The 13,420-nt window shown below is 41.2% G+C and overlaps 1 protein-coding gene across 5 annotated transcripts in view; it reads left to right on the plus strand.

Annotated features, from left to right (window-relative positions):
* Positions 1-13,420, plus strand: part of LOC119891682 (dmX-like protein 1) — a 57,647-nt gene that overhangs the window by 17,495 nt on the left and 26,732 nt on the right. For all 5 annotated transcript variants that reach the window (XM_038703494.1, XM_038703499.1, XM_038703496.1 and 2 more), the window contains 15 exons: positions 89-1,344; positions 1,548-1,806; positions 2,568-2,701; positions 3,106-3,292; positions 3,430-3,540; positions 4,236-4,405; positions 4,734-4,831; positions 5,184-5,349; positions 6,449-6,577; positions 6,703-6,841; positions 8,267-9,045; positions 9,431-9,529; positions 10,016-10,183; positions 11,622-11,813; positions 12,399-12,475. In XM_038703494.1, the coding sequence (XP_038559422.1) occupies positions 89-1,344; positions 1,548-1,806; positions 2,568-2,701; positions 3,106-3,292; positions 3,430-3,540; positions 4,236-4,405; positions 4,734-4,831; positions 5,184-5,349; positions 6,449-6,577; positions 6,703-6,841; positions 8,267-9,045; positions 9,431-9,529; positions 10,016-10,183; positions 11,622-11,813; positions 12,399-12,475 (3,964 nt within the window). The remainder of the gene's footprint in view (positions 1-88; positions 1,345-1,547; positions 1,807-2,567; positions 2,702-3,105; positions 3,293-3,429; positions 3,541-4,235; positions 4,406-4,733; positions 4,832-5,183; positions 5,350-6,448; positions 6,578-6,702; positions 6,842-8,266; positions 9,046-9,430; positions 9,530-10,015; positions 10,184-11,621; positions 11,814-12,398; positions 12,476-13,420) is intronic.

Here is a 13,420-nt window from a genome sequence, read left to right on the forward strand (position 1 = left end):
ACTATTCTGTTTTATGAAGCACTCTGCATACTCTATATCCAACAAAAAACGTCCTTGCCTAATAGCAAATTTTCAACTCTCTTCCTAGGTCACCTGAGCGCATCGTGTTCCCTGCCAGCACGCCGCGTGCCTTACCTCTTTGCTACTTCCTGTTCTGATGGAAAGGTGCGCTTCTGGAGGTGTAATGTCATTGCAACAAATCCTTCCAGTATGGACAATCTGGTGTACCAGTGGGAGGAGTGGCCTCTCCTGGTGGAGGAGAGGTTTCCCAACAGCAGCGGAGTAAGTGTGCAAGGTCGCCCCATAGAGATCAGCTGCTGTCACACTGGACGGATTGCAGTTGCCTACAGGCAGATGCCAAATGCAGCTCTGAACTCACTCAACTGTGTCGGACCAACGACTTCTCCTCCTACACTGGCTTCCTCCCCTAATGTGCACTATAACAGCAGCATGCACCTGACCCCAACCCTGACTGTACAGCGTAGCCCAAATATCATTCCTAGCCCTAACCCAGGAAACGCTAGAGAACCATTGGTCCACATTGGCATCTTCCAGTGTGAGTCCACTGGTGGTTCGCAGTGGATTCTAGAGCAGACCATAGTCCTGGACAGTACAGATCCTACAGCTAACTATGGTTTTAGCAATAGCACAGCTGGAAGTACGAATGAACCAAGTAACAAGGACTCCTTAATACCGAATGAGAACTGCCATGGTTATGGAAGTAAGAGCCTGGTTCATTTGGACTGGGTGTCCCAAGAGAACGGGTCACATGTTCTGACTGTTGGTATTGGCACAAAGATTTATATGTATGGCTGTCTCTCTGGGAAGCCCCCAGAACTCGGTCTATCATCTGATGCCAGTAGAGACAAGAGCTTGTCTCGCCTGGTTCTGCTTCGATCAGTCGATCTGGTCTCTTCTGTTGAAGGCTCATTGCCCATTCCAGTCTCCCTCTCCTGGGTTCGAGATGGCATCTTAGTAGTAGGCATGGACTGTGAGATGCACGTCTACTCCCAGTGGCAACCCCCAGCACCACCCAAACCCAATGCCCCAACTGCCCAAGACACAGACATCAGCAGCAGCCTTTCGTCCATAATCTCAGCCGTCAGACAGAGCCAGGAGGAGGGTCTCAGCTCTGGGGCCCCCATGTCTTCACTGGCCCCTCCGAAAAAGGCCCTGACAAGATCTATGATGAGCTTGGCTCAGAAACTCAGTGGGAAGAGAACCGCTTATGACCTACCTGTGGAGATGGAAGATTCTGGGCTTTTTGAAGCAGCGCAACAACTTTTTCCCACACTGCCACAGTACCATCCTGTACAGTTACTGGAACTCATGGATCTAGGGAAGGTAAGTTAGAGAAATGACTCTAGTACTGTGCATACTTACATATATTTTATATTTTCTATTGGTTATTTGTTTAAGCACCTCCTCCAGTTTGATATGACAGGGCAGTTTTGTCAATTAATAAAATTGAATTTCATAAGGTTTGAAGTTGTAGAAAAACAAACTATATACAATATAAATATGTAACATAATTTTTCTATCTTAAGGTTCACCGTGCCAAAGCCATCCTCTCGCACCTGGTGAAATGCATTGCTGGAGAAATTATAGCACTTAAAGACGGTACAAGCAATCCCGAGAAACGTGTGCGCTCCCGAACCATCAGCGCTGGAGGCAGCACAGCCAGGGACCAGAAGATGTTCAGAAAAGCTGAGAACTCCACCCCTGACTACACAGAGATAAGCTCCATCCCCCCCCTGCCTCTGTACGCCCTTCTGGCAGCTGATGAGGATACACTACCAAAACCTGGTGGGTATATGACACACTGCTGAAGAAAAATGATATTTATTAATGAATAAAATAATAGTAAACTCTATTTCAGTATTTCATAGGCCAATATAACTACATTTACTACTATTTTTAAACCCAAAAAATCCATTACATTATAAAAACATATTTGTTAAATACAAGTCAATTATAGCGAGTTTCTTTAAGGCACAGTGGAGCAAAAGTTACCATGCGTCTGAACATCCTTAAGGAACATAAAGCTAGAGGCTTTCAAAAGCAATTAACACAATCTTATTATCAGTTGGGGAAAAATGTAAACTTGGGAGGTAGAGATGCTTTGAGATGTTGGACTATACTAACCTTAGAAGACTGAACTTAATAAAATAGACGTAGACTGTAGATACATTTCCTTCCGTGTTGAATTGGAAGAAATTGTAACTTTGTCAGAGTATGTTAAGTCTGAGAAACATAAAAAAAAATGTTTTCCAGAGAAACAGCATTTACTTTGGACAAGCAACTACCATTTTTAGCCACCCTGCCTCAAGGTGTAAGAGACTGAGAATAATATCCTACTCTTTGGTCTTCTAGTTTTTCCTCATTGTGTCACTGGGAAATACAAACTCAGAAGAATGAAAGCAGAAAAATATGTACAGTAAAAACATTTCCTTTTCTTTGGTGTATAATTCAATCTGCTGTAAGTCCAGCTGTAGGGGATTTTTCGCCAGGGCTCTTATGAAACACAGGCCTTGTTTAAATTAGCTCTGTCTTGTGCCTCCCTACAGAAAAAGTGGGCAGCTTCAGCGGAGATAGTGGGCACGGTTCCAGTCACACTGATGCTTATGATGAGCTCTTTCAAACACCCAGCATGGCAGACCTGGACCCTCTGGACAAGGATGAAGAGGAACTGGGGAACAAGGTCAGTTTCTGTTGGCTTGTGCTTGGTTAAAAGAGAATTTATGAAAATGAGAGTGGACAGCAACATTTTCGGGCTCTTTTGGTATTCCAGTATGTCGCTTAAACATGCATAATTGCGCATTGTCATTTTAGATGTATTGTTACCTTGAAAGATAGACTTATCAAAACCCTTGATAGCCCTGGCTTAAACATCAGCAGTCTAGCCTTGTGTTGACTATAGATATTTTCAAAAGGTTAATGCATTTGGAATAACTTGGATCGTTATTATGCACATACAATACCGTGTGTTTCGTTTGAATCCAGCCACGACACACGTCACTCTTTTAACATTATTTCCTGCCTCGCTCTATTATGTGTTGTCTTGTAAATTAGAAATACCATACGAGTCTTGTTCCCTGTCTCTAGGTTATTGACCTGTCCCAGTACAGTCCAACATACTTTGGTCCAGAACATGCCCAGGTTCTGTCCAGTCACCTCCTTCATTCCAGTTTGCCAGGCTTAACCAGTATGGAGCAGATGTCGCTCATGGCGCTGGCTGACACCATCGCTACCACAAGCACAGACCTCAAGGACAGCCAGAGCAAGAGCAAAGGTACTTCAGGGAAGTAACAACATAAAATTAGGGCTCTTCAGATGATCAGAAATGCAGTAGATAAGCGCTCCGTTCCACAACATCATGTAATTATGTTTTGAAGTAGCAGTAAGAGTTGTCTGTCATTCATTTACCAGGTGGAGAGACACTGGATGAGTGTGGCCTGAAGTTCTTGCTGGCTGTCAGACTCCATACCTTCCTCTCTACCTCCCTGCCTCCAGCACACCGAGTACAACTGCTACAGCAAGGTACAATGTGAAAGTGATTTTCAAACCGTTTTTAGTTGGGGCATTTCATAGCAAACAAGCAGGCAAAGTCTGTAGCAGTCAACACACTTGTGCAGGGAACTATCACATCGATACAAATATTCTTTTTCTAGTGTAACAAGACCAAAGTTCACAGATGATCATTTATTATTAAGTCAAATGCCCCTCAAAATAAGTTCTCTGTCCAAAAGGCCTTAATACGTTTTCACCTTACGTGATCTTGCAGGACTTTATGTAAGTTTCCAGTTTGCTGACTAAGGAGCTGTCTCCCTGCACTCCTTTTAGACACAGCTCCAGTGCCCGCATAGGTGTAAGCAGTAACTCTGTAAAGGCTCCTAAAGCTCATTAAGCTCTAAACTTCTCAGCAAGAGAAGTAAACAAGCCATAGTCTACTCATCGTCCTTAACTATTGCAGTACAGTTACCCAAAAGCGAGGCACTTAATCTGTGTCTCCCCTAGAACTCCTCAGTGGGCAGCAGTACAACACTGTAGCTGTAAGAGACAATGCACTACTTTAAATATATGGAACTGAGTATGCTCACTCATGTTGCTGTTGATAATAACATTATAACAGTTTTAGTTATCTTGTTCAGTGTATATTAAAAACACTACACAGTGTTGATATTCTCCCTACAGATCATTCCCATTATCCACGTGTCCATTTCATGTCTCTGCAGGCCTGTCAACATGTCATTATGCCTGGGCCTTCCACTCTGAAGCTGAGGAGGAGCTGCTGAACATGCTGCCTGCCCTACAGAAGGGAGAGCCCACCTGGCCTGAACTGCGCTCCATGGGTGTGGGCTGGTGGCTGCGCAGCACCAACAAGCTACGACGATGTATCGAGAAGGTGACGTGGCTAATGACATTAGTTAATTATCATTAAAATTTGAAATGGTGACCCAGTGTCAGTTTTGTTATGTTACGGATCATCATTTTCATGAGGATTATAGTCAAATAAAATTTTTACTTCATGCGGCCGGCCTTCAGACCTCGTGTACTTCACATTGATTGCTTCATTTATAAATGAAGTACTGTCAGTTAGGTGATGGTGAAATTTTGCTGATGTTGCTATAAAATACATCTCTATAACTGGGTTTGAGCTGCTCCCTGGAATGACCCATAAAGCTACAACTGAAGGCGTGAACTGAATGTATTTTGTTCATTTATTATGTCAGGTTGCCAGGGCTTCTTTACAGAGAAACAATGATCCTCTGGATGCAGCTATATTCTATCTCGCACTGAAAAAGAAGGCAGTGGTCTGGGGATTGTACAGGTAAAACCTACATACTTTTGCATATGAAGTACACATAAGGTTACAGTCATTTTAATATTAGCCCCTTCGCTTAACCAGGATTACACAGTTACACAATACACATACATCATTCTTTAAATATGCACATTTCTTGTAGGTTTGTTAAAGCAAAAACAAAAATATAGATTGGTGGATAATTAAATAAAAGAATAAAACTACATACAATTATTATAGTTATGTGAATCATACATTAGGAGCCATTTGTGGGGAGAAAGAGGAATTGGCATTGGAGAGCCAGGATTAGATCTGTCAGATTAAGAAGACATGACACACAAGTGCTGTTGATTTGAATCCATAATGTCTTTCTTTTCAGGTCTCAGAAGAATGCCAAAATGACAGACTTTTTCCGCAACAACTTCAGCGAGGACCGGTGGAGGAAAGCAGCACTGAAAAATGCCTTTTCTCTGTTGGGAAAGCAGCGGTTCCAGCATTCTGCCGCCTTCTTCCTCCTAGCCGGCTCCCTTAAGGATGCTGTTGAGGCAAGTGGAAAATAGAAATGACACACTCTTAGCAAGAAGAACTTGTTTCTTTAATTGCATGTGGCGATTGCTAGCCTGCTAAATTTAAGCTAAAAACCTTGCTTTCAGTAGTGAGGTGCTGCTCATTTTTATTCACGAAATGTCTGTAGCCTTGTAATTGTGCCTTTATCCCTACAAGTCATAGTCAAGGGCAGAGTTTGATCATATAGTAAAAAGCAGAGAAACCGCATTCACAAAAACAGCCCTCACCACCAGTATTTCTGTAATGTGAGGCGTCTTTTCATTATTAGAACAGCTCTGTTATGTTCCCACAGTGGTGTCTTTGTCAAGAGCTTTTACCACAATCCACTGAAGAAGTATTGATGTTTGAGGTTGACTCATGGGCGTTGCTGTCTTTACTCCTTTTTGTAAGAATTTCAATAGCATGTTGTCACAAGCACATAAACCAGCAGCACCACTTGTGGAAGTTTCATAAATTGGGACACTACCTACTGCCTTTTCATAAAAATATATTCCCATAATTTTTGTTTATGTGCATTCTTTTGGTTAGTTAAAGTTTCTATTAGGGTTAGGTTACACCACAAGAAGAACATACAGCTATCTTTTTTTCACATATCAAGAGGGCTACTTCTTGTCATCTTGTTTGCTTAACCTTTTTATTCATCAAGGTTATTTCTATTTGGAAAGTCCCAGGAGCAATGAGTCATGTTATTTCATCTCTGTGAGTAACTGGAGCTTCTCAAAGCATTTTATGGAAATGAGCGTCAAAGGGCTATCATTGACTTTGTTTAGTCTCTCTGGCTGGGAGGTAGTCTCATTGAAATGCACCTCACACCTCACTATTTGGGAGCAACTACAACAACTTCAGCTATCCACCAACTCTTTGCTGTGTGCACAGACCTAAAATTTTGTGGTCCTTTCCTTTTTAACATAGAAACAAACCAAAAAATCTGTAACTTCTTAACATCATTATGTCCTACTGGACTATTGTGTATGCAGAATGTGCTTGTCTTATCTCATCCCATTCAGTCCTGCACCAACTGCTCAGAAACCATTTTCAAATAGTAACTGACTGTGGTATCGTTATGTTCACCTCCAGGTGTGTTTAGAGAAAATGCAGGACCTACAGCTGGCCCTGGTGATCTCCAGATTGTACGAGTCTGAGTTTGAGACGAATTCCACCTACAAAAAGATCCTCCAGAGACACGTTCTGGGACAAGACAAACAGGTGCATAGTGTGTGTATGTCACAGCCCCCTGTTGTTTGGTGGAAAATGCACTATTTCATCGAACTACCCAGTGCTGTTTGACTCTCCAGCAGCCATTGTAACTGCATTGTAATTGTATGTTTCAGATTCAAGCCCACCATGACCCGTTCCTGCGGAGCATGGCTCACTGGGTCCTGGAGGACTACAGCAGGGCCTTGGACACCCTCCTTGATCAGCCTGCCAACAGCGCCAGCTCTGCGTCCACTGAGAGCAAATGTGATGCTGGTAGGTCTGCAGTTGTTTTTTTTGCTTCTTTTTAATTCACATTTCTGCCCCATGTTCTCATTGCTCATGTTTTCTGATGATTTTCAGTGTTGGTTTGTATCAATACTTTGTATTGATTACTTATCTTTTATCTAAGATTAAATAGTTAATCAGGAAAAGACCATGTTTTCTATTTGTTCTATTTATTATAGGTCTTGAGTCTAAATTCCTACTCTACTACAGTCTAGATATAAATTAAAATGTCTCAACACCCTGTTCAACTTGTGGACATGTGTGGACTGTGAGTGCTGCAGGTTGTAATTTCACTCTCAGGTTGAATCCTCTTGCAATTTCACATACTTAAAAGACCGAAAATAGTTGCAAAGCTGACACATTTTGTGAAAAAAGTAATTGCAGCCTACTGGACACAAAAGCTCATTTAATTGAAGAAAATATACAGAGCTTGCCTTACAAATAGATGAAGGACTGAACTTAATATGAACCTTACTTTGACTTAAGCGCCAAACCACAACATCCCGCGCTACGTGTGTTCCATAAATGATGTTCTCAAACCACATTTAATATGCCTACAGAGAGGAAAACACTGGCTTATGGAAAGTTGAAAATGGTTCTTCTACTTGACAGATTACATGCTGTCTTAGCTGGGTTTTCAGTATGGGCTGTCATTTGACACTGTTTACACCAGGATGAAAAAGGGTGAACTTAATGCATCACCTTTTTGTCCAACAGCCATTCTCAGTAGTAGTAGTCAGTTTTGGATCTTTAAACTCCACCCTCGCTTTTTAAGTGACCACAGAATTCTGTTTTTGTGCTCACATAGCTGCATACTAGAGACTGACTGATATCTGAATTTTCAGACCAATAACAACTTTGATATTTGAGGATTTTAATATTCTGATCTGAATATAATAATATATGGCCAATTTTTTTTTTTTTTTTTTTTTTCAGGAACGCATAACAGAACAAAGATGATCCCTAACATTTGTTATGCGTCGTTATGAGACCTCACCAAGATAGCACAACATAATGCAGTTTAAAAATAACCTTTTTTATTTTTATAAATAGTACTATAAAAAGTGCAGCTGATTGCTGTGTTTTGTGATGGATCTGAGGCGTAAACTCATAACATGTTTAAAGGATCTGTATCTCCTTTTCTTTTTAATTGTCATTTATCAGCTGTGATACAAATGTATCTGCAATTAGCTTATATCGGCATGCCTATTTATTGGTTGGGCTCTACTGAGTCCTTCAGTTTGTTTACAAGTTTAACAAAGATTCAGTCAGGCCAGCTAAAGCTCCATTTCTGTGTCTGATCTAATTTAACACTTGTCCTTGCAGGAACTGTGCTGAAAGAAGTAAAAGTGATTGTTTTTTTTACCACCAACAAAGATAAAAGCCAATTTTCTGTCTTTGTGTCTATGACAGGTCCCTCTCCTGTGTCTACATGTAACCCTGAGGTTTTCAATTTTTACACCTACCTTCGTACCCACCCGCTTCTCCTTCGCCGCCATTTTGGCTCTTCAGACAAGGCCAAAGTTGGCCTGACCGCTGAGGGTCGCAGGGCTGACTCCATCAGCCTGGAGGAGAGAAGACTGTTTTTCACAGCTGCATATGCACACCTGCAAGCTGGCTGCCCTATGCTGGCACTTGAAGTCCTCTGCAAGATGCCCAAAGTCCGCAAGCATTCCAAACTCCCCAACCAGGCAGACACAAGCATCACTGCTGAAAGTGTCGGGAGCAAGAATGGAAAAACATCAGACCCTGATTGGTCTCAGTCGGCTCTGAACGACTACAAGTCGGAGGGAAGCAGCTTATCCAACAGCCAGTCAGACTCATTGTTAAGTTTTGACTGGAGCCAGCCGTCACTGACGCTTCCAGATGAGTCTCTGGAGCTGAAGTGGGACAGTGACAAAGATGATGAAGATGATGAGGGTGAAGATGAAATTAAAAATGGTGGTAGACCTGTAGAAAGCAGCAGTGTTTTCCAGGACACACAGGATGCCATGTCGCCGCTAATGGAGACGGGAGAGGACAGTGAGGATGGCAATGACTTCCTGGCACCATCTGATGACATCTTGGCAGCCCAGCTAAAGTTTACTGCCTGCTTGAAGATTATGACCAATGAGCTCCGGACACTGTCGACAGGGTACGAACTGGATGGAGGGAAGCTACGCTACCAGCTCTACCAGTGGTTAGAGAGAGAGGTAATGGCACACACACACACATTTAAACACTTTTACAGACACTCAGACAATCCATAATATTTTAAATATCATTTTAATATCCATCTGTGTGGTGGTTAGTCTGGCTGCAGCCTAAGGTTCAGTCAATAAAACTTTTATAACTTTCATAACTCCCACACATCTCGCCTGTCGTCATGCTCACTGTTTCTGTGTGTGCGCTGTCAGTGCATATCAACATCATACTGATAATAACTCAACTCTTCTCTTATGAAATGGTTTGCCTTTTCACTGTGTTTGACAATTTGGTGAAATATTCAATGTTTCATCTTGCATGGGTGGAGGGACCCATGCAAGATGAATTCCTTCTTGATGAATTGATTTTAAGATAAAATCCTGTTTTCCCCAGGTGGTGGCTCTCCAGCATTGCTGCAGTTACAAGCCCTGCTTGCCAGAGCTGTCTGTCCAGGGTGATGCCCCTGTTTCTGGGTTGGTGGAGGAGGAACGGGTGGGTGTAGATAGCTGGCTGCTTCTAGATTTGTCAGATGTTCATGAGGAAAAATCAATGCAGCACTTGCTGTAATAAAAAATTAAGACTGCACAGTGTGTCTTGACATAGTTTGAAAAATTATGTTTTATTGAAAAGAGTGTTGCACTAAAGGTTTGAAATCTGTTTTTGTTGTTGGGGTACAAAAATCCTTCTAACCTACTGCTGTAAATTAGCTCTGTTTCAGTCTGCAGCAAACCTAATTATACATACATACCGTTACCTAATACACTTACCGTGTATTTATGAAATTAAAATAAATTTCCAAGACCCACTAGTTTATTTGTTGTTGACGGAACAGATTAATGTGCATTGTTTTCAAACATAGTTGAGTTTAACACAGTGGGGCTTTTGTTTGAACACCAGTCAGCCGGATAACGTTGGCATATTTATAGGGATGTTGATTGATTTGTCTATAAAACTAATAAAGTAAAAATTGTTTTCCAGCCCGGGAGTCCTCGTGGTGACAGCCAGAGGAGCAGGAGGCACTGGCTGCAGCGTAACCAGCCCTTACTGAGGATGTTTCTGAGCTACTGCAGCTTACACGGCTCCCACGGTGGAGGACTGGCCTCTGTACGCATGGAGCTTATATTATTGCTTCAAGAGTCTCACCAGGTAATTAAAACATGCACAGATGCACACTTAAAGGCCTCTCATAGACAAGGAGTGACAATTTTTCTGCGGCAGCTAAGTTGGTCTGGCTCTGTAGCTGCTACAACAAAACTCCAAAAAACAAACACATTTTTGGAATTAATTACTTGTCTGAGTAAATTTAAAATGTTAATGTAAAAACATTTTTCTGGTTTTCTTATTAGAGAAAATAATTAGCATGTTTCTGGTAAGTTGCGATGACATGAATTAATAACTAATGCATGGCGATGCTAACATTGAACATTGTTTCACATTTGCAACCAAGACATTTCCATCACACACAAGTTGTAATGAAGGTGGTACAGCCTGCCCAAACTTTACCTTTCAGAGGTTCTAAACAAATCTGACAACACAAACTGAATCTGACATTCATTGTCTTAATTATTATTACTAATTACAGTACTTAAAAAAAAAAAAAAAGGATAAAGTGAACAGAATATATTTTTACTAAACAGAAGACAGAAAGATAACTATCAGCTGCATGTAAAAACATTCACATCGACAAGCAGAGCTGCAGTGTTATTTAACTGATCACATATTCTGTTTGAAGGGAACCATACTGAGCAGATGAGGGGCAAAGTACGAATGAAAGACGAACATGACGACATCTGAAAGCTTAATTCCCAAGACACACACATACACACAGACTCAGACCTACCTATTGTGCACCGGCGATCCTGTGCACACCTCCAGCAATAGGCTGACAGGTTGTGCTGATTCTCCGAGCTCCTGAGGGAGGTCCTGCCTTAGGCTGACTATTAGAAGGTTGAGGTAAACAACTCAATAAGCCACCATGGGAACAACGCTCTTAAATGTTAGCACAGTCGATGGGCACTGGGAGTCCTTTCTACTCTCCTACTTTGATTTTGAAAATAAAAGCCGTTTCTTTTGTCCCAGCTCTGGTCCCATGGTTGTCAAATTTCTCCACTGTTGTCGAGGAAATGTTTGAATTATCCTTTGTCCTAACTTCAGCCGATGTGCAGAGCTTCTGTTAAGGAGGTTGGTGACAACTGAATGTGATTCATCAGCTGTGACAAACATAAGCCTGTGCTATCCGTACACACAGAGAGAGTCAATTTCAGGGATCTAGTAAACACACAAAACCAGGTGCCACTTCACTGCCTATCTCTTCTTTCACACATACACTGGAAAGCATGTCACGCTCTCTCAAAGTATGTGATTATGATTATGACTTGTTATGGTTCAGCGTGTGTGCAATGTCGTGTTATGTATTTCCCACTGTATCTGATATGTGTTTTTTGTGAACAGTAAACACTTTTTGTGTTGTTTTTATTTACATTTATACATGATCCATATTGTCGAAACAACACGTTAATTTATTGTTAGTGCAGACCTTCTCTAATGATTTGAACCCACATTTCAATACTTACTCTCTTGACAGGATGACTCCATCCAATCAGCAGTGACGCCATGTTCTGAACAAACCTCTATCCCTCTTCTGATGGCTTGCACGGCCAACGTAAAGACAGTGGTGGCCAATCCCATCGTCTACCTGACCAACCTGACTCATGACATCTTGCAGACCATCAATGCGCTCGACTCGCCGCCACATCCCGATGTTGTCAACAACGAGGTAAGGCAGTCTCTGCTCTCATTTATCCATTTCTGCTTCTGGTAATGTTGATTGTGTAAATTTCCTCTTGATACAAAGACTGTAAGAGATTTAGTTAGATTTAAGTCAGATTTAATTGAAAAAGGACAAGATCCTGGGAAATCTGTGCCATTACAATAATGACCCATACAATAATAGCTATACATTTTTATATTTGTATTTTAGAAACTTTAAGACAACTTTTTAGACCCCTGATGGAACATCGTTCCATCAGTTGCACCGTTGTCAACATATATGTCAGCCAATAACTAAGAAGAAATTGCAGTACAGAAATTAAATGTATGTTTGAGGTAGTTTGGAAATCAGGACACCATTACTACAACAAGTGTAAAATGTCCCACTCAGTGCAACAGTTCTTAAATAAATTTCAGGGGTCCATATAAACCTAGTTGTTTATATATAAAATAAAAAAGACTTGTCACTATTGTTATTGGAAATAACAAAAAGGTTTGTGTTGTATATCAGTGTAGTGATTGTATTCATACATTAAACATTAAATTGTGTTTCTTTTGTGGTTTTTTTTTTTTACCCCTTGCCTTATTTTAGATCTATGTGATGCACACGTTGGCTGCCTCCTTGTCAGCCTGTATTTATCAGTGTCTGTGTGATGGACACACCCACAGGTAAATGTCTCACCTGTTACCAGTATTTGAAAGGTATTAACCCTCGAGCCCGTTCATGTTGCAGGGACTGTTCCACAGTACATCACAAACCTTGAGCTATAAGATATCCATTCCTTGACAGTAATTTGGGAATCTAGGGAAATAAATCTTTGCAGCCCAATGTTTGAAAAAAATGGTTTTATGTAGCCTGACTCAGAAAGGTTTGAGTTCATAGTGGGTTTCTACACTGCAGCTTCTCTCTGAGCAAGCTTCCTGAATTCTTTATATGACTTCAAACGATGCTTAACTTTGATACAACTTTTTCATTTTCCACCACATTCACCTTGACACGACTCCATTAACAGCACTGGATTATTTATCTATCAAGAGTGATCTGACTTTGTCTTGCTATTCATAGCATTAGCATTTAAAAGACAAATTAGTGGCAAAAATAATGTTAATTTGTGTCCTCTGGTTTCATTTGTGTGTGTGGGTGTCGGGGTGTGAGGGTGTAAGGTTTTTAGACTTATTGGAGCAGAATGATGAGAGATAAGGGGGAAGGGACATGACGACTGGTAACCAAGCACACTTTATATATCTATCTCTATCTCGATAGATGGATAGATAGCTGTAAGAAGCAGTGATAAGGGTCAAAGCAGAGTGCTAGCATTGTTTCTTATTATTTTTAATTAATCGTGGTAATCACTATATGCTTGTGCTCTGTTGAGGTATATAAATCTACTTTACAGGATCACAACAGGCAACGTTTGACTTGATATCACCTCAGTGAGCAATTGAAATCACACTACATGCATGAATTGCCACATTCTTGGCAAGTAGGACATGGCTACCTAGGGATGGACCTTTTGTATCCCCAGAGAAGGTGTCTTACTGACTGCGCCACTGGGGAGACATGGTTTCCCCACACTTTCTCATAACTAGAGGCAATGACATCACATATGCAAA

This window comes from Micropterus salmoides, unplaced genomic scaffold, assembly GCF_014851395.1.
Source record: "Micropterus salmoides isolate LMB-PRFRI ecotype aquatic unplaced genomic scaffold, ASM1485139v1 Ms_hic_scaffold_7, whole genome shotgun sequence".
NCBI lineage: Eukaryota > Metazoa > Chordata > Actinopteri > Centrarchiformes > Centrarchidae > Micropterus > Micropterus salmoides.